Source organism: Diadema antillarum, unplaced genomic scaffold, assembly GCF_040938485.1.
Source record: "Diadema antillarum isolate AM-2024a unplaced genomic scaffold, OU_Dant_1.0 seq00000428_RagTag, whole genome shotgun sequence".
Classification (NCBI taxonomy): Eukaryota; Metazoa; Echinodermata; class Echinoidea; order Diadematoida; family Diadematidae; genus Diadema; species Diadema antillarum.
In genome coordinates this window covers 194,723-214,528 of record NW_027271409.1, presented here as the reverse complement: position 1 = coordinate 214,528, position 19,806 = coordinate 194,723, and the positions used below count along the sequence as shown (strand labels likewise).

General features: G+C 39.5%; 1 protein-coding gene across 1 annotated transcript in view; it reads left to right on the top strand.

Moving 5' to 3' along the window:
• The first annotated feature begins 1,056 nt into the window (after positions 1-1,056).
• Positions 1,057-19,806, top strand: part of LOC139732500 (methionine synthase-like) — a 201,894-nt gene continuing 183,144 nt past the window's right edge. The window contains exons 1-3 of the mRNA XM_071643361.1: positions 1,057-1,195; positions 4,629-4,791; positions 13,189-13,355. Of these exons, the coding sequence (XP_071499462.1) occupies positions 1,193-1,195; positions 4,629-4,791; positions 13,189-13,355 (333 nt within the window). The 5' untranslated portion in view covers positions 1,057-1,192. The remainder of the gene's footprint in view (positions 1,196-4,628; positions 4,792-13,188; positions 13,356-19,806) is intronic.

Sequence of the window (19,806 nt, the reverse complement as noted above, 5' to 3'; positions counted from 1 at the left end):
ATCAGGTGGGCGAGCGAGAGAGAAAAGCCGAAAGCCCAACCACAGAACTCTACGCATACAAACGTATGTGGCCTATTGTGTAGAGTTCTGTGTGTGCGACCTGAGCCTGCGAGCTGGTGCGAGCTGTATAAGACACCAAGTGTCGCATGGCCCAGATCTATTTCGTCATTTCGTAACATGTTCATTTCGTTAGGAAATGACAACATTTCGAAACGAAATGACTGATTCGTAACAAATGGGCCATGCGACACTTGGTGCCCCATAGAGCTCTCACTTTTTCTTTCCGCTCTCGATGTCGACACGGAGGCGGAGGGCGGACGAAACCTGGTCGACCGAATAGAAGAAACCCTGCCTACAGCACCGGTCTCGGGAACCCGGAGCCAACGGCTTTGGAGGAGATAGCTCTACAAAAAAACCACGGGAAGGCATGGGGCCTATGCTCTCGTGATTACTTATACAGAAAGTTGTTGGCCATTGAGTCAAAGGGCAAGGGTCAAATATGTGGTGAAAATACTCCAATTCCCGAATGCATGTACCAGGTACTTGCTCTCTGAAACAACTTCCCATAGGATCCGCATGAAATCTGGTTCAATGAATGTATCAAATCTCAACTCATTTGGGGTTGTGACATCAAACTTTCAAACATGTCATTTCATTTTTGTGCTAAACATGTGAAAGTCTCGTCTCCAGTTGTCAAGATGTATGAAAATGTACAAATAGTGTGCCCATTTCTGCTTTGCCAAACTCGCAACAATTCTGCAACTTTAATACTCAATGCATTTTGTAACTGTGTTGTATGCATCATTTTGGTAGTTTGTAGGGATTCAGTTCATTTTGATTTTGATATTTCTTCAACTAGTTTCTGGTACAAAGTGTTCTTGTTATAACATGACTTTATTGTTTGTACTTGTGAGGATTTTGCATCCTGTTGTTTATCATATCCCATTATAAGCCCAGCAGTCTTTTGTAGCTTTGTCTGGGCTTGACGTGATTCACATGAATCTCTTATTTTCTTATCTGTAATTATGATATATAGTGTGCTCAGTGATACAAGAATATTGTCCATGACTTTAACTTTTCTGAATATGTATGTTAAATCCTCCAGGATTATCTAGATGCTGGTGCTGATTTTGTTGAAACCAACACTTTCAGTGGCACTTCTATTGCTCAAGCAGACTATGGCCTAGAACACATGGTGAGTTGATATTGCCTGCCAATGGGATTACAAAACAAAATGAATTTGCTGTTTGAAGAAATAGTTAGAAAAAAAAAAACTTTGACTAGAAGAGAGATTATCAACTTCACGTCAACCTCGTTTCTTAATCTTTCACTGATATTGCAGGTGATATTACCATACACTACAAGTTTGCACTTTGATTGCCTGCAATTCTTTACTAAATTTCCTACAGTCCAACCTTGATTATCTGGCCCCCTCTTATCTGGATTTCTCTGTTATTTGGATGCCTCCAAGCAGTGAAGACAAAAGAACCAACAAAAAAAAAAAGACTCAAAAATTTCATCAGAACTCTTACAAAACTCATGCAATTTTCTCATGATATTCCCTACAGAAACATGGTTTGAATTTTACTTTAAAATGCTTGAATTTCAGGACTATGATTTTAAGTAGGCTACAACACTGCTGTTGTAGGATGTGGGAGAAACAATATTTATGAAGTATGTATGAATGAGTACAAGTACATTGTAGGTTCAAGAGCTGGAGTTCCAACTGGTTCTATTTATTCAAACAGCTGTCAGCTTTCTATGGATGCACAACAGAATTCCACAGGTGCATTTGTGCCTTTGATGATTTGGGTTTGAAGTAGCCATTGTTCCGAGCAATGGGCCGGATGTATAAAACTAGCAATTGCTTCAAGCACAAGCGCGAACTTGTCTAGTAAAAGATCTAGCTCAAGCAATTGCTTATATCCATATGCATAAAATTTTGCTTGTGCTTATAATTTTTCCTTGTCCTGCACAAGCAATTGCTTGCGTTTTCTACAAAAGGGATGTCACGTCTGTGCAAACACAAGAACAAAGGCGGGGTGACAGCATGTATTTGAAAGGGAGTGTGTGTGCGGAAGCATTTCCTGACATAGAAGAGGTATAAAATGACACTCAAAAATACACACAGACAGAGGCACACACACATCTACACACACACACACGTACTGGCTGATTCCAATCACTGCGTAGCCTGGATCTACCAGATCGCACATGGAGAGAGAGGTCTCCTTGCTTTGTACAGATGTCAGACATCCTACCTGTTTCTCATCACATTTTGCGTGCTAACCACCGGACATTCCCGATGTTGAAATGAAAAATTTTCTTACACTACTTGGGAGGAATTTCTTGTAGATTTATACCACTCCTGCATGAGTTTGGTCTTTATTATGCCTCCGCCCGAAGCGTGCCTGAGGCATTAGGTTTTCAGGTTGTCCGTCCGTACGTCTGTACGTCCATCCCCATTTGTTTATGCGATAACTTGAGTAATATTGAGTGGAATTTTACCAAACTTGGTCAAAGTATAAAGTATGATGGGGCAGTTACTTGATCAGATTTTGGGTGAAATCAGCTAGAGGTCAAGGGTCAAAGGTCAATATCAAATCATGAAATTACATCCATTTACGCGATAACTCAAGACTGGATGAAGCAAATTTCACCCAACTTTGTCCAAGGAGGACATGTGATAGGGCAGTTACTTGTTTAGTTTTTTAGTGAAATTGGCCGGAGGTCAAACATCAAAGGTCAAGGTCAAATCCTAAAATTTATCCATTTATGTGATAACTCAAGACTGGATAAAGCAAATTTCGCCAAACTTGGTCCAAGGATGACGTATGGTGGGGCAATTAACTGAGTATTTTTTTTTTTTTAGTGAAATCGGTTAGAGGTCAAAGGCCAAAAGGTCAAAGTCAAATGCTCAAAATTTCACTGTTTCCCCCATACGCATTATGCAATGCCTAAAGGTATTTTCTTGAAACTTAGTATATACATCTACTACCAAGTAAAGATTCTCCAGAGAGTTTCAGGTTATGAGGTCAATGGTCAGATGAAAATGTTAAGATTTCATTTGTTTCTCCATATCTCACAAATGGTTCAACCGTTCAAGTAATCTTCATGGAACTTGGTGCATATGCATGTACTGATTGATGAGGATTATCTAGGGAATTTAGGGGTCAGGGGTCAAAGGTCAAGGTGAACTCCTGAAAATTTTACTATTTCCCTCAAGATTTTGCAATACTTGCAAGATTTTCCTTAAAACTCAATATATACATGGAGATTCTCTTGGAAATTTTCTACCAAAGGTCAAAGCTCAAGTGAAAGTGCTATATTTCACTTTTTCATCCATATCTTGAAAGTGACTCTAGGTATTATGAAACTTAGTACACATTCATGCATGTTCTACCTGACAGTGATTCTCTTGGGTATTCTAGGGTCTTAGGGTCAAAGGTCAAGGGTCAAAGGCCAGGCTAAAATGCAAAAAATTTGTATTTAATACTGAAATTACACTTTTTCTTCATACCTTGAATATTACTCAGTGCATAAACTTACATAAGGGTCAAAAGTCAAGTAAAAGTCATCAAATCCCCAAATACGTGTACCTGCACTCTTAGACAATATAGCAAATCTAGTTTAAGAAAAGTGAACATTCAACACATTTGTGATAAACCTGTCATTTCAATATTTTGCCGGATATAAAACTGTCATCACACATTGTCGAGACATTGTACTACAGGATAGGAGAACCATGCATTATGGCGGAGGCATACCGACATTTCGAGTTTTATGAATACGAAAATGATACTTCAAAGCGAACGTCCCAGTTAACCAATAGCGCAAGCTCATTTTACAGAGTTTGGAAAATGGTAAGCAATTGCTAGAAAGAACAAGCAAAAGATCTGTTTATTATATGTTTTTGTGCAAATACTTGGTCTCTAAGCAAGTGCTTGTGCTTGTGCTTGTGCTTGCTAGCAAAAGCTTTTGTTCGCAAGCAATTGCTTGTTTTTATGAATCCGGCCCAATCTGAAGATTGATTTTGAACTCTAACATTATGTTGGGTATATTTTGCCTCTTGATGCATTAAATGATTTGTAAATCACAGCTGTATACATGTTGTGAAAGTGTTTGAAACTGTACCCTCCTGGAAAGTCAATTTTATCACTTTTCCGCTAAATTCTGACAATTAAAACTGATGGTATAATCTTCAAGAGTATTATTTATGAATTGACGTGTCAGATACAGTTGTACAAGTAAGTGCCCAGACATGCCCAATCAAGTGAATTTGATATTATTTCATCAATCTTTGCACAGTTTCTTGTGGATCCCTGTCCATGTCTTTACCATTATGCATAACTCCATAAGTAGGGATGGCTATTGCAAAAAGTACTTTAACCATCATCAGCACATACAACATACATGTATCTTTGAGTGCGGCTGGTCATCATGCAAGGAGACATGAATCAATTGTCTTCCTATCTATGAGGCAGATAAAGTTTGGCAATACTTCAAATGTTTTTGAGTGATGGTATTAGACATGGGTTCAAAGGTAATAAGACCGTGTGACTCCATATCTTCAACGTCCTGTGCTATTCTTGCTGTAAGTTGAATGGAATGGATCTATTTGTCACCAGGTGTATCGCCTTAATAAAGCCTCCGCTGAGCTTGCAAAGAGGGCAACTGATGATGTGTTGGCAGAGACGGGGATCAAACGCTACGTGGCTGGAGCCATGGGACCTACAAACAGGACTTTGTCCATTTCTCCTTCAGTGGAGAATCCTGCATACAGAAATATCAGTAAGTACTAGTGAAACCATACTGTACCAATGGTGACATTAGAAGCAAACAGGCTCAGAGGGTATCGAGAGTCTTTTTTCCCTGCCTCCCAGCAGAATTGCATAAGAAATTAAGAGGGTGGCAACCAAGCTTAGTTCACTGCATTGCTAGTACCCATCTACATTTGTAATTATACAACATCTACCTAAACCATGTGCATACATGTACCAACTTTTCAAGGTCATATACAGCACATGGCATATCGTCACTGGGACAACAAGACTTTGTATCTACAAAATGTCAAATGTTCAAGAGAGCCAAGAAACATGGTGGCCAAAGCACTGTAGTGAATGGGATAGCCTTTCCTTTGACATGCCCAGAGACTCCAACCCAAAGCACCTTCTGATCTGGAGATTCTCCCGCCTGAAACCCCTAGCAAACTGGAGACTCCAAGTTGATGTGTGCAAAGCGCAAAGTTCCTAGGGTTCTAGATGATCTCTGGTGCTACTATCTAAGGCTTTTTTTTTAAACATACAATAGCAATATTAAAGTAAGAAATCCTTTCCAACGGGAGACACAGAGCCAGGGCGGGAGAAATTAAATCTCAAACGGGAGAACGGGAGATTTTGCAAATATGGGTTTTCGGTGGGAGATCTCCTGTCGAAAACAGGAGAGTTGGAGTCATGCCATGGTGGCTTCATTTTTGGAGTAAGACAGTTGGGATTTGGCCAGGACATCACTTGACCCTAATCAGGCTGGGCTTTTTTGGCTATGCTATATCTGGGGGGGGGGGGGGGGGGGGGGGCGGATTCCGCCCCCCCTTCAGATCTCGCCTATGGAACGCGTGATCGCGCCAAAAATCGGCACACGCAATGCCCGCGACGTATACTATCAAAATGTGTGGTTGCTTTCTCCGAAAAATTTTTCTTATATTTTATATTAATTAATTATTGTAATTTATGCATAAAATCAGTTTGGGGCTCTAAATCACTTATTAATGCTCTAATTAAGCTAATTTCTTTTTAAAAATGTTTCTTGTATCATTCTCCTGAGACATAGTATTAAAAAAAATCTGTATCGAAATTAGTTTCTTATGTATTTCCTTGTTTTTCGACCTTTTGTTTTTGTTTGTTTTTTGGCCAAAATTTGTCACAGACATTTTTCGAAGCTTTATTATGCTAAAATGAATTAATTTTGTCCATTCTAAGTCAAGATATGAATTTTTATGTGAATTAATTGAAAAAACACAATTTGCATTGGATTTGTACACAAAATCACGTTTTGGAGCAATTTTGGGGTTGACAGATTTTATTCGAACGGGCGTCGCGTCAAAACGGTACGCGCGGGCACAACAATTTTGGTCTCAAAAGTTGCGCGATACTTGAAAGAAAAAAGTCATGAAACATCGCGGCGGGAGCTTATCGCGCTGCGAAGATATTGCGCGAAACGTCGAGGGGGGGCGGATTCCGCCCCCCCCCCCAGCCTGATTAGGGTTAACCCATTATTTGACAATTAATCCAAAAAACTCATTTTCACCAAAATTTCAGAAACAAGGTCTTGTCACCCCAGCGACGATATGGTACCATCTTACTAGACTTTTGTACGCTGTACATACATATGCTAATTATCTCATTATGCTAATTATTATATTCAAGACAATTCCATTGTTTAAAAGTACAAAACGGTGTTATAAATGGATTTCTGGTCATAGAAAACCTTCGGTAAGTCATATTATACCTGTGTTTCATACTCTCTGCGATGAAATGAACAGCATATAACATATTGCACTAATTAGCTGAATGTGCTAATGGACTTCTAAAAAATGATTGCTTAAGGTTGCCAAGGTACCAACCAAGCTCAGTTTTCTGCAATACTCCTCTAAAATGTGAATCAATCACAACAACAAAACCTTGGGCCCAACAACATTTTTAGGTCATATACATAGTATATATTACCATGTACTGGTGTACATTTGCAAATTAGCTCATTATGCTAATTCCAATATTCAAGACATTTGCATCATTTGAAATTGGAAATTGGTAAATGGATTACTTGTTACAGAAAAGCTTAAAACGTATTTCCCATGTGTTCAGGCTTCCTGTATTAGAATTAGTAATATATTCCTTATATATAGGCCAATTATGTAATTATGCTAATTAGGCTAATAAAAAAAAAAAAGTTGCCCAAGTTGCCAAGGTGAAAACAAGGCTAAATTTACTTCAATATCCTTCTAGAACATGAATCAACAACACCACCACCACCAACAACAACAACAACAAAACCCTTATACTTAACACCTTTTCAGGGTCTGAAACATTTCTTCTTGACTACTATTGAAACCAGGCAAGTGATTAATCAATGGTTTATACAGGGAATAAAAAAATGAATTCTTCTTACCAAGTGCATACTGTTATGTTGCAGATCAATGTTTTCAGTGGTTGCTACATGCTGTGTTATATATTGTTACAATGGAATTCACACACTACTGGTATTATCAGGCCATGAAATAGGATTTTGGAGGGGCAAGGCCATTTAGAAAAGGGCACTTTTTCCAAGAGGCCAGCCATTAAAGGGCACTTAGGTCAGTCAGAGGGGCACCAAGGCCACATTGGAAAGGGCATGTTGGGTGTTTATACGTGATGTGAATGCCCCACAGAGCTGTATGCTATCGACCGTGCTGCTACACTCCAGCAGCGCACGCACGCATAAGATCTCTCCGCAGCAGACGACGTTGGGCAGTAGGCCATACGCAATACGATGTAGGTTCTGTAATACAGTACGTTCTCAACGCATATGCCGCGCTCGCTTTGGAGTAGTCTGGCTTCCAGACCCTCTGCCCATACTATTTCGCTATTCATGATATTGACGCCCTCAGCGTCGAAAACTAGTATAGTTTTTAAATGTTGATTTTGTCGCGCCTTTGCCGTCGTCGCCGTGGAGTCCAGTTGGCAAAGGGTCTGGAAACCAGACTAGCTTTGGAGCACTTCCGGCACCATTTTGCTTTGAGCATTCGGGCATGAATGCAGAGCGAGAGAGATGGCAATGCTCGCAGCCGTCCGACAGGTCTGGCATTTTTTAGCATGGCTTGCGACCACTTGCTCCGGCCCGCCGCTGCCTATAGCTAGTAACTCTATGGCCGCTGCGCTGCGGAGGCAGTCAGGACGGTCAAAGCCGGTCGGGCGTACTTGTACGTACACGTCGTCTCGTATCTCGGAAAGATACTTTGAGTTTGAATCAGATATATTGGGACGCGAGTGAACTGAAGGTATGATATTTGAGATCAGGAAAGTTGTTCAAGCTTATTAAAGTGTAGACTTTGAGAAAGGGCATATTATACGTCATAAATAATAACTTTCATTCTAAAAGGGCACCACGGCCACAAGAAAAAGGGCACATTTTTTTTTGGCCGTAACTTTGATTAAGGAAAAAAAGGCATTGCGGCCAAGGAGAGGGGCACCGACGGCCATGGCCGTCGGTGGCCGTCGGTTAATTCGAGGCCTGTATTATAGATTGTGAACAAATTGTCTGTAATGGCTAAGCAGTTTGCATACAATCATACAGCCCAAGGGTCACTGCTTGTGCAGTACACAGAGCCAAATGTGTACAGTGTGTCACATGCATACCATGTATTTACCAAAAAGAGAGCAATTCGGGTACTGTTGGGGCCATTTGCAGAGCTGCCAACTCTCCTGGATTCTGTGGGAGACTCCCAGAAAATATCTTCCGACATCCTGAGTCATAGTAAAACTCTCCCAGATTTTAATGTTTTAATGTGAATGTTGACAAAATTGTCCTTTCTGTTCATGTTTTAGAATGAAAATAACTGCTTTCCCTGGAACCCAACTTTGAAGGAAAAGAATACTTTTAAGATCAAAATGTGGTTAGAATGCACGATGAAGCGGCCCTCATGATGGCTTGTTCAGAGTAACCACGCTCGCATGGTGCGCATGAGGTCTGGTAGAGCAAAATATGGTAAATACACGCTACTGAACATCGCTTCGCGGGCATGAGATTTGGGAAAGCAAAATACGGTACATGCTAAGGAGCATCACCGCACTACATGTAACTCCTCGTTTATTCAGCGAGGTATTGTGTGTATACTGCAGGGGAATCCTGTTAGAGCAAGATCGGATACAATGAGAATCTGCTTACGAGATAAATTGTCGAGTCCCAGCTAGCTTTGGGTCTTAACCTAAGTTAATTCAAAGTTTCTTTTATTGCGAGATAATTTCTGGCCTAAAAAAACAAAGAAAAAAAAAGACTTGTGTGGCTATAATGACATTTTGTTTCTTTTTAACTGAACAAACAACGAGCAAAATCACACATTTCAAAACCAGAAACTACTGTTGAATATAAAGTCCATTCTCAGTGTGATTGTCTGATTATCATTGCAATGCAGGCAGTGACTACACTGCCAGTGCCAAACAGAATGCCATCAAGAACTTATCGCTGCAAGTTCATGAAGCCTCTTTCTGAGTCGTGCAATGGAACAGCATCGGAATAAATGAAAACAAGAGATTATTAAGCAGAGGGGTGAAGATAGGAGGTATGGGCATTCTTTTCAAATTTGTCTGCCCTCTGTACAAATGAAAAGATCGGAACTGCACAGTTGCGATCCTACAAATTTCATTTGTACAGATGGCACTACAAATTAAGGAAAACTCATACCTCACAACATCGGAATAGCTAAAAGCTATAGCCTTCACTAAAGAATAGGCATACATGTTACCACAAATGCCACAATTCAAATTAGTGTTCTTTTTGGATCAAACAAGAAAAAATACATTGCATTTATGTATTATCCAAAGTGTTAAGTTCACTTTTCAAAAGGTACGTAGACCTAACAAGTAGGTATGTAACTGCATGTGAGTGGCTGATGTTTGCAAACATACAGTCAAACCTGTCTTAGCGGCCACCTGTCTTAGTGGCCACCTCTCTATAGCGGCCACCTGCTTATAGCGGCCACCTGCTTATAGCGACCACTGAAAAATCCCCCAGACGAAATTACTGTATTGTGGACTCTTTATATAGTGGCCACTCATTTTGTATCCCGTGGTGAATATCTACCTGCGTATAGCGGCCACAAAAAAATAGCTGAACCATTAAATCAGTCATGAATACGATGTCTTTTACGTTCATTGCGTGAATTCTACCGAGTCCTAGCTCAGTCTCAATCACACAGACGCCATTGACAACTCCTCATAACATCTTAGAATTTTACTAAAGTGCTGACTAATTAGTGTTTAAGTTCCTTTGAATAAGACAAATGGTACTTGTCTGGGTACTGTTTGTTATTTACGTAAGCTTCACACATTATCAATCTCCATCGAACTCGGCACTCGTGAACCCCGTTCATGCAAACCGGTATAACGAAACAGAGCAGTTCTTCAGGCCTGAAATGTTGTTCTTAAAATCAAAAGAACAGAAGCAGGCAAAGAAAAAACAAATAAAATAAAATGAATTGTGCAACAAAAACCCCCATAATAGCTACACATGCAAACTTGTTTGCTGGTTTTTGATTTTTTTTTAGAATAACATGCAATATTTTCTGCTATTTTAAAATGCAAATGTTGAAATTCAAAATGGCCACCAACCTGTCTATAGCGGCCACCTGTCTATAGTGGCTACTTTTGTTATTTCCCTTGGGTGGCCGCTGTAGACAGGTTTGACTGTATGGAATTGTACAATGTATAAATGTACCGAATTTGTATGGGTTTCGTCTAAAATTTGGAACATGTAAATTTTTTTCGATAAAAAAAAAATTAACACACAGAAAAATTCTATCCAATTTGATTGTAACTGTTCCTGAACCCTGACGAAATGTATATTCATTAAAATGCACTACGTTCACAAACATTAGCCACCAAGTTGTGTGTAGATACCCTCTTTACGTATCTTTTGATTGTGAGAAAAATTGAGTTACATGTCAAAATTAAATTGCAATGAGATCATGTGCTAAAATTTGAATGAACTCAACTGTATCATATCTAAATACTATCTCAGCCAATTTTGCGATCAACAGTTAATAATTTTTGTCGTCAATGACATTCATCAATCTCCTCAGATACACATTCATGCATTCAACATGATGCATCGCAACAAGCTGGTACTGGCATTTAAAGCCATCTGGGTCGAGTGCATATTTTGCGCAACTCAATGGTACTGCAATAGTGAGAGGAAAATTGGAAGTTGGGCAGGAACATTTGACAACAATGGCCAAGAATATATTAAATTTTCATCATAATTATCTTGAGTATGCTCTAGCACGTTCCTGTTGCATTTCCTGCTTTTTGTTGAACCCACCGGAGATGCGGGGAGACTAACGGATCGCCTGCGGCGTCTGTCCATCATCCGTCGAGGACTTCCATTTCAATCAAACTTGGAAGTAAGACCGGTAATACAAAGTTACACATTTTACCAGACATGAAGGTAATCTCAAGGTCAAAGGTCACAGACGGGTCAATGAACTTTAGGGCCCAATGTTAAGTATTTAGGGCGCGTTTCGATTATGGCTCATAACTTTTGATGTATATGTCTATTTGTGACCAAACTTGGATGGTAGATGTCCCTTGGGGATTTAAAGGTCACCACAAGATCAAAGATCACAGACAGGGGTCAACAAACTTTTAGGGCCCAATGTTCAGTGTTTACGGCACGTTTCGATTATGGCTCATAACTTTTGATCCCTATGTCCATTTGTGACCAAACTTGGATGGTAGATGTCCCTTTGGGAGTTGAAGGTCATCACATGGTCAAAGGTAACAGACAGGGGTAAACAAACTTTTAGGGCCCAATGTATGGCGCGTTTCGATTATGGCTCATAACTTGTGATCCCTATGTCCGTTTGTGACGAAACTTGGATGGTAGATGTCCCTTGGGGAGTTGAAGGTCACCACAAGGACAAAGGGCTTAGGCAGGGGTCAATGAACTTTAGGGCCCAATGATAAGTTTTTAGGGCGCGTTTCGATTATGGCTCAACTTTTGATGTATATGTCCATTTGTGACCAAACTTGGATGATAGATGTCCCTTGGGGAGTTGAAGGTCATCACAAGGTCAAAGGTCATAGGCAGTGTCAATGAACTTCCGGGAGTTAGAAAAACATTAATTTCTTCTACGCAAATGGGCGAGACACATTTTGGCATGTAACCCAATTTTACCTGAGTGTGTGTATATACAGAGTACTTGAGTTTTCAGATATGAAAAAAATGACCTGGAACCGACGATCTTGTTATAATTGGATTTGTAACATGACCACTGCGCAGTCCACAGTGCCAATCCTTGGGACAACTCTCAAGAAGCTACACAAGAATGTGGCTTACGTCAGGGATTGTGTACAGTGACAATGATCAGAGCATCATATTTCAACTTCGCTTGTTCTACATATTGTGCTGCGGTACCGTAATGAACTTGGTGTACACCACTAGTATATAGACTCTTGAGTGCAAGCAAATTGGTGGAACAGTATTAGAGGCTTGTACTGCTAACTGCACGCTTGGGGTTATTGCGTTGAGAGAACGCTGTCAGAATTACCTCCGAAGAAAGCGGCAAACGATATTTTGTTGGAAATAAAGAAAATTAGAATGAAACTAAACTTTTATGACAATCACATTAACATTACAAAACTTGTAATCATCACTGGACACTGGGCCATAAATTGTTACAAAAAACAGAGTCATTGCTGTATTAATAATTGTTATTCCAATGTACTTTCAATATGGTATATTTAGTTGACATAAAAAATGTGTGTACAAAAAGCATGTGAACTTTATACTATGTGGTCTACAAGCAAGGGGGCTTTGCCCCTGGACCCCAACTATAGAATAGTAAACATTCTTAAATCCCCAAATACATGCTCTTAGAAAATATAGTCATTCATCCAATTAAACTTAGTTCAAGGCAAATGAACATTCAACACATTTGTGACAAACATGTCATTTTAATATTTTGCCAATTATGTGAAACTATGATCACATTGTTAGGACGTACTATAGAGCTATTAGGAGAATCATGCATTATGGTGGAGGCATACCAGTCGCCATAGCGACATTTCTAATTTAAATATGTACTACTTGCTTCAGTGTAATGGTTTTAAATTGGGCATTAAAAAACCTGTATGTGAATCTTGTGAAAAATGATCAGGAGAGCTTGACAAGTACTTTTCGTATTCCTGTACAGTGTACAGTATTTTGGACCCATGTCCATCTGCAAACCTCTACTTGTATTACACCAGCTTTTATACCTTAGAAAGATGTGAACACTATTGTTGAGGATTCATAAACTCCTTTCAGCCCAACCAAAGTTACCCAGCTTTGTGTGACATTTTTTGCTTGTTTATTACCTTATTTTTGAGATTAAAGTTGAACAAGCCAGCTAAACTCACCACGTCATACACATTATTTTTTGCTTCATTTTTCCAGCCTTTGAGGAGATGGTGGCTGCATATGAGGAACAGGCCCGGGGGCTGCTGGATGGAGGAGCAGATGTGCTCTTGGTTGAGACAATATTTGACACCCTCAATGCCAAGGCTGCACTTTATGCCATCCAGAACCTGTTTGAGAAAGACTACCAAGCTGTACCAGTTTTTGTAAGTGTGCTGGGAAGAAAATAAATCAGACATAATTGTTTTTTTCGCGTAATCGTTTAAATATGAGATTCATTTGAAAGTAAGAAAAGATTCTAAAATCTTCCTAAATGTTATACGAGGTTGAGTTTTATAAAGAAGGAATTATATAGGTTATCGATATATTGATTACTCTGCCGTTCATGTACATGTAAAGACTGGTTTTAAGCAATTTCTATTATTTGTTTCTCTTCAGGTTAAATCTAGTTTTTATACCCCCACCCACACATAGTGTGTATGGGGGTATATAGGAATCACTCTGAGGGCAGATGGCCGGTCGGTCGGGCGGGCGGGTGGTTGTTTGCAAAATTTTGTGAATTCGAACTAATCTCTCATTTTTTGAGCAATTGACCCAAAATTTGGCATGTGTGACCGCTATCAAAGGCAGATGTGCAAGACACCTTTTTCATTGGTATTGCATAATTCATTGCCATGACAATGATAGATTTTCAAAAGAATCTTACAAAATGTGGATTGAACTTCTCTCTCAGTTTTATAGCAATTCAGTTTAGATTTTGGATAGATATGCTATCAATTTAATGTGTAAATGAAAGAAAGATATTATTCAGAGGGATGAAGGTTCAGGTATGAGTCTCTTCAATTTGTCTCCCTCTACAAATTGAATTTATTAAGATCGCAACTGCTGAACTGTAAATTAACAAACATGTCAGAAAAAGGAACCAGTGGGACGCAAACCTGTCACCTACTGCTTTCCAGGCAGCAACACTACTACCAGGCTGTCCCTGGTTGCCAACAGTGAAACAATGAACATGGAACAAATAGCCAAGCTCCGAAATTCCGACATTGTTATGTTAAGTAGTCCAAGGCGGACTAGGCATGTTGAATGATCATTCTTTCATTTAACATGCCTTTTCCGCCTTACATATATATAAGCTTTAAACAAATTATCTAAAAATGATAAAACAGCATGATAATAAATCATTGTCACATTTTATGATGATTCATGTATGACCATTTTGAAATGCTTAAATTGGATTTCTAAGGCGCTATTTCCAACCGAGTTGGGCATGGCCTACGTCACACCATTTTGCAGGCTCTTGCACAATCGCTTGCAGGAATTGTTTTTCAAAAATCGCAAATGGAGATGATGGATTTCCTTGTGTAAAAACTGGTGAAAGATTTTGTGGTTTTATTCTTACTCTTCTTAATTATCAGTACAGCAAAAATTCTCAGGACTGCCTCCCTTTAAACACCAGCATCAGTAATCGTCTTCACTGCAGCAAATTAAGTCATCTAATCCTTTGCCAAACATGCAGAACAGCTGTCATCATCACCATACTAGTGAACTGCTTGACAAACCAGTCACTGTATTCCATCCATGGTAGCAAAGAAAAACTTGCTACAAACAATGCTAAGAGAAAGAAGAATACACCTTTCAGTATATGACAGACAAATGGACAAATTACTGATGCAAAAAGTTGACACAACACACTCACAAAATGGCTTTACTTCAAAATGTGAAAGGAAAGGGTGAGGTCATGTAAAAATAGAGAAATCATGCCAAGAGAGGTATGAGAAAGGACTGACATAAAGTAAAAGTTGAAAGAAGTTTGCAGCAAACACTAGCACGATAACAAGTACAAGGGAAGCATATTACATCCACATCACCATGATGCACCACACAAAACGAAAAAAAAAAATCTTTTTGCAACAAAATGAAGCAATCTGTAACAAAATGAAAACACAGACCACTCTAGAAAGTAAGTTCATACTTTGAAAAACAAAGGAATGGCAATAGGTAGACGCAGAGGAGAAATAAAAAGGCAGAAATTAGACGAGGAGGTGCCAACCAGAAAAACAATTTTGTTGTTGCACACACACTTGGCGCAGTCGTGAAGTTTCTTTTGCCCACAGTGCCTGGTCAACTTTTGACCGAAAAATCGGTAAGTATCTTGTCGCCGAGGATATGTTCCTTGGAGACCATGTCTGGCTTTATGGAATCCCCTCCTATACAGACCATAGGCTGTCCTCCTGGCTCCTGTAGGGATGCTCTGCCCGCTGTCGCACACAGACCAAATGTTACCAAAACAATAATGATAATAATGGGTATTTATAATGCCCTTTACCACTCAGTCTGAGTGCTCAAAGGGCAGGGGAAAAAAAGCCCTAATTTCATACTCCTTTTTTACATTTCAACAAATTTGGCATGAGGTGACACATTAATATGCAGTGATATTTCACGACAGGTAACTTTCCCACATTGTGCAGGCGAAATACTCACAGTAACTAGGTTAGATTGCAGAGATTTGCATCCGTATCACAACATTGCTATTCGCTAGCACTAAGTCACCATTTAATGTACATAAGCTGTGCTTTGATAGGCCAAGCTGCAGAGGGACCATTCCCATTGCACGTACAGTCCGACCTCTCCTATTTGGCCTTTATCCAGATCTCTCTATTATCCGGATGCGATCTCGGAGTGATTTTTTTTTTCCATTTTGATTATGGGGAAAAGGGGGATTTCAAACAAAATTCCTACACAAATTCACATGAATTACCTATTAATCCCAATGTAATTAACATGCATTCATATCTAATTTTTATCTATAAATAACATGCATTCACACACTCACTACCCCCAATTCATGGGAGAACATGGACAGAAAAAACATTTCATTAAATCAGGGCACGGTACAGGCAATTGTTAATTGAGCAAATTATCAGGGAATTCTGAACGCAGACCAGCTGACCCCTGGGCAGTTGATGAGGACGTGACTTGTTCATGCAAAATTGATACATTTGTACATGTAGATACCATTGGGTAGGCAGCTGTATTTATTAAGCCTTGTCTCCCATATCCAGAAAAATTCCTTGTACAGATGAGCACCAGTCTCGATATGTGCGGATAGGAGAGGTCAGACTGTACATGGCTTGTGATTTGCGAACGGATTCATATGTTGAAGAGCTGTTACAATAATATTGTATTGATGGACTGTTACAATGTAGTTGTGTGTTTTTTCATGAAAATTTCACCCAAATCCTAGATATTTCAAACAGCTGGTGAGTACATTGTATTTATTAGGTGATATGGTAACGGCATATCACCTATTGTGTTTGTACTGAATCTTTTTTTTTCTTTTTCTTCTTTCCTTCTGCCATATTTTGTGGACAAAATATCTCAACAATGACATGACCAAATAACATGAGATTTTCACTCAACATATCAATATCTCATGACATAAAACTTTTCATGACGATATCATATCTATGATGTCATCTAGGAGCCATTGTTTGATTTTCAGATAATATCAGATGATCTATCATAACTTCATAACTAAATGTCATTTCTGTATCATTTTCAGTAGACATAAAGTTCAAGTCACAACTGATCATCCTGTACTATGCTAATTACCCAGGTCATCATGATGCATGCGTCAAAATTCTAGAATGCTCAAAACACCTTTCCGACTGGTTTTCTATACGTTTCAGATGTCCGCACGTTTTTGCGTAAGCCACATGAAGATGCACTTTTAATATGCAAATTAGCACCTGTAATGAGAGAAAATCGACAGATCTCAGCTTCCCGTTATCCAATTTTAAAGATTTAAATGTATAAACTTATATTTTGTAGGTCAGTGAACACATACAATGTATGCCTTTCCGAATTGGTCATACAAAAATAATTTACATAAAATGCAAATTAGCAGTAACATTAAGAGTACATTCATAACAACAGTACTCACATTGGCATATTGCACGTTTTGCATATGGGGACGCAGGGTTGAGGGGGTAACTTTGGGCGCCTCCCAAGGGGCCGCTTCAAATGTACACCCTTTTTACTATATAAGTATTGTAAAGCAATGTCTCCTCTATTGATTACATTGCATTTCTTGGAAACAAAAGTACCCTTGCTATAAGGCACGATCAAATTTTGACAGCATGTACATTTGGAACATATATATTCGCGTTATATGATACTATATGTTTTCTATATTGCCAAGAGGATAAAGGGCATTTTGGGGGCACACGCCACAGGATCGCCCTTCAATAAGCACCCTCTTCATTGTGTAGATCTTGTAAAGCAAATGTTCTTCTATCATTTTCATAACTTTTCATTTATATGGGTGGGGGCGGAGTGACGTCACTTCCTCATAACGACGAACTTGCTGCCCTTAGTGCGATGAAAACAATTGCCGTCATGCAATGCCGTCATACAATACTTGTACATGAATTGCAATATATGGGACCATTCATTAGCACACATAAGCGAAGTTTACGTGGATCTACACTGGGGCTGTCAGTGCACGCTGTGTTACTACTGTCGCGTTTAACGCTGTTCATTTCACTGTTATTTACTGCTGAATCTAGTTCATTCTTTCAGTTAAAAGATGCTTTCATAGATTTTAAGATGTCTTTTGATTCGAGAGATACGGGACTAAACTGTCCTCCAACGGCCTTGCAGTTTTTCCTTACCGTGTACCCGCAGACTCGTGCAAGTCGTGGATCAATGACCCTACGCCGTGGCCAGACATTCAAACCATTCAATTCGCCGATGTGTACATGTAGGCCTACCTAACGAGTACACCTGGTTAGTAGGTTATCATTTACTTCCAGTAATTTGAATTTAGCGTGAAAGCCATAAGCTGGGATCTGTCTTCATTCTCCCGGCTGATAGCAGCTAACCACCTGTTCCTTCTCTCTGGGCTGCGATCACGCTTTGGAAGTTCAAAGAAAGACCGTTGGTTTTTTTTTGTCCGACATGTGATTAGACTATGATTATGGCAGCCAAACACAACACAACTTCGAGGCATTGTGAGGATGTGAAACAAACGATGAAATGATTTACGAATCTGCAGTAAAAATATCAGAAAGCTGTGCAAAAATCCCGATAACAATGTCAAAATGATAACCGATATTAAGACGATCATAGCACACTAGCGTATAGCGTTCATTCAGTGCAGTGCATGCATGTACAATGTACCGTGCGTGTATTATGCATGCGATGCATTGCGGAGCGCTGCACTAAGGTACGGTCGCTACGCATTTGTTTTCATCAGCCGGTCAGTTACTAGGGCTCGATGTTGAAAATGCCCGGATGTCCGCCCCCGCCTATAGACCGATTCAAGCGACTGTTCATGGAAGTGCGCCCTCTTAAGGCGACGCCATAACTGGGGGCCAAACAGGCCGGGTCGGCAAGCACCCTGCGTGCGTGGCAAGGGTGCCAGTGGCAGCCAGTGCTTTCACCACCCGGCGCCAGCCGGCCAGCGAGCTATCTCTGGCGCTGTCAGCGATTGACGCATCTGGCTTTGTGACAACTAGAGTCTACATTTTTTTTTTTTGCTAGCTAATCAAAAATAAATAAGATTAAACAACTTATACCAACTATGAGCGAATGGGTAGATGACATACGGCTGTAGCCAAAACTTGAATTTCAAGGTAAATATCGGTACGATCCGTGAATGTTTGTAGACTCTATTTCTTTGGCGATGACTTGAGTACTCGCGTGTAAGCCCCGTATATTCACATTTGTGTAATAGAATAAAAACCGCTGGGGAGAATTATTGCTAGGCGCAGGCAGACGTCTTGCTAATAAGCCTAGGCTGTTGACAAGTTAACTATTATAATTAAATACAAATAACGAATAAGAATCTTGAGCTAGATATGGCGCAATAAATTACAAGCTATCAGTTAACTTAACCCTTTTAGGGCAGGCTTTTGCCTTTACTCGGGAGTGTCGGGCCAGCAGGGTAGAATCTGTCTAACGTTAGATCTTGTCTAGAAATCTAGGCAAGAGTCCAGACTAGATCTAGACCTATTGACTTCTAGAACCCTACATCGTATATCATTTTCGGTTGTCGATAACTTGAGGCAAGCCTAACTAAGTAAACCTAACGGAATATAAATCTAGGCGTTTCTAGGCCGTATATGCCTAAACTTAAGTTACGACTACGTCGCCTGATGTCTACAACCAAAACTTCTACTGTTTTAGGTCTAAGTAACCTTGCAGAACATCACGCTAACGCCTAATATTATAATCTACAAAAGTGATTTTTAAATCATACTTTCTTAGTATGATTATGAAGCGGATGTTTGCCACCATCCATGGTTTGATATTTATAAGTATCACTTTATCAAAAGTCAAATTCAGACTTCCAGGCCAAAATTGAATAGGCCTATGGACAATTCAGTGCTGAACATTGAAAAAGTGAAAAAAAAATATAAGAATTTAACGCATCTTGAAACATTTATTTAGCTGTAGTGTAGGCTGTAAAATATTTGTTATGATAATAAAGTCTAGCCAGGAAGTGTATTCTAACTTTGGCAAGTAGGACACCAAGGATTAAAAAAAAAAATCAGTGAATCATCAAATTCTTTGATCTAACTTTGTCTTCTAAGATGAACAACATATTTTACGAATATGCAGTAATAACCTATAATTAAATAGAGAATCTAG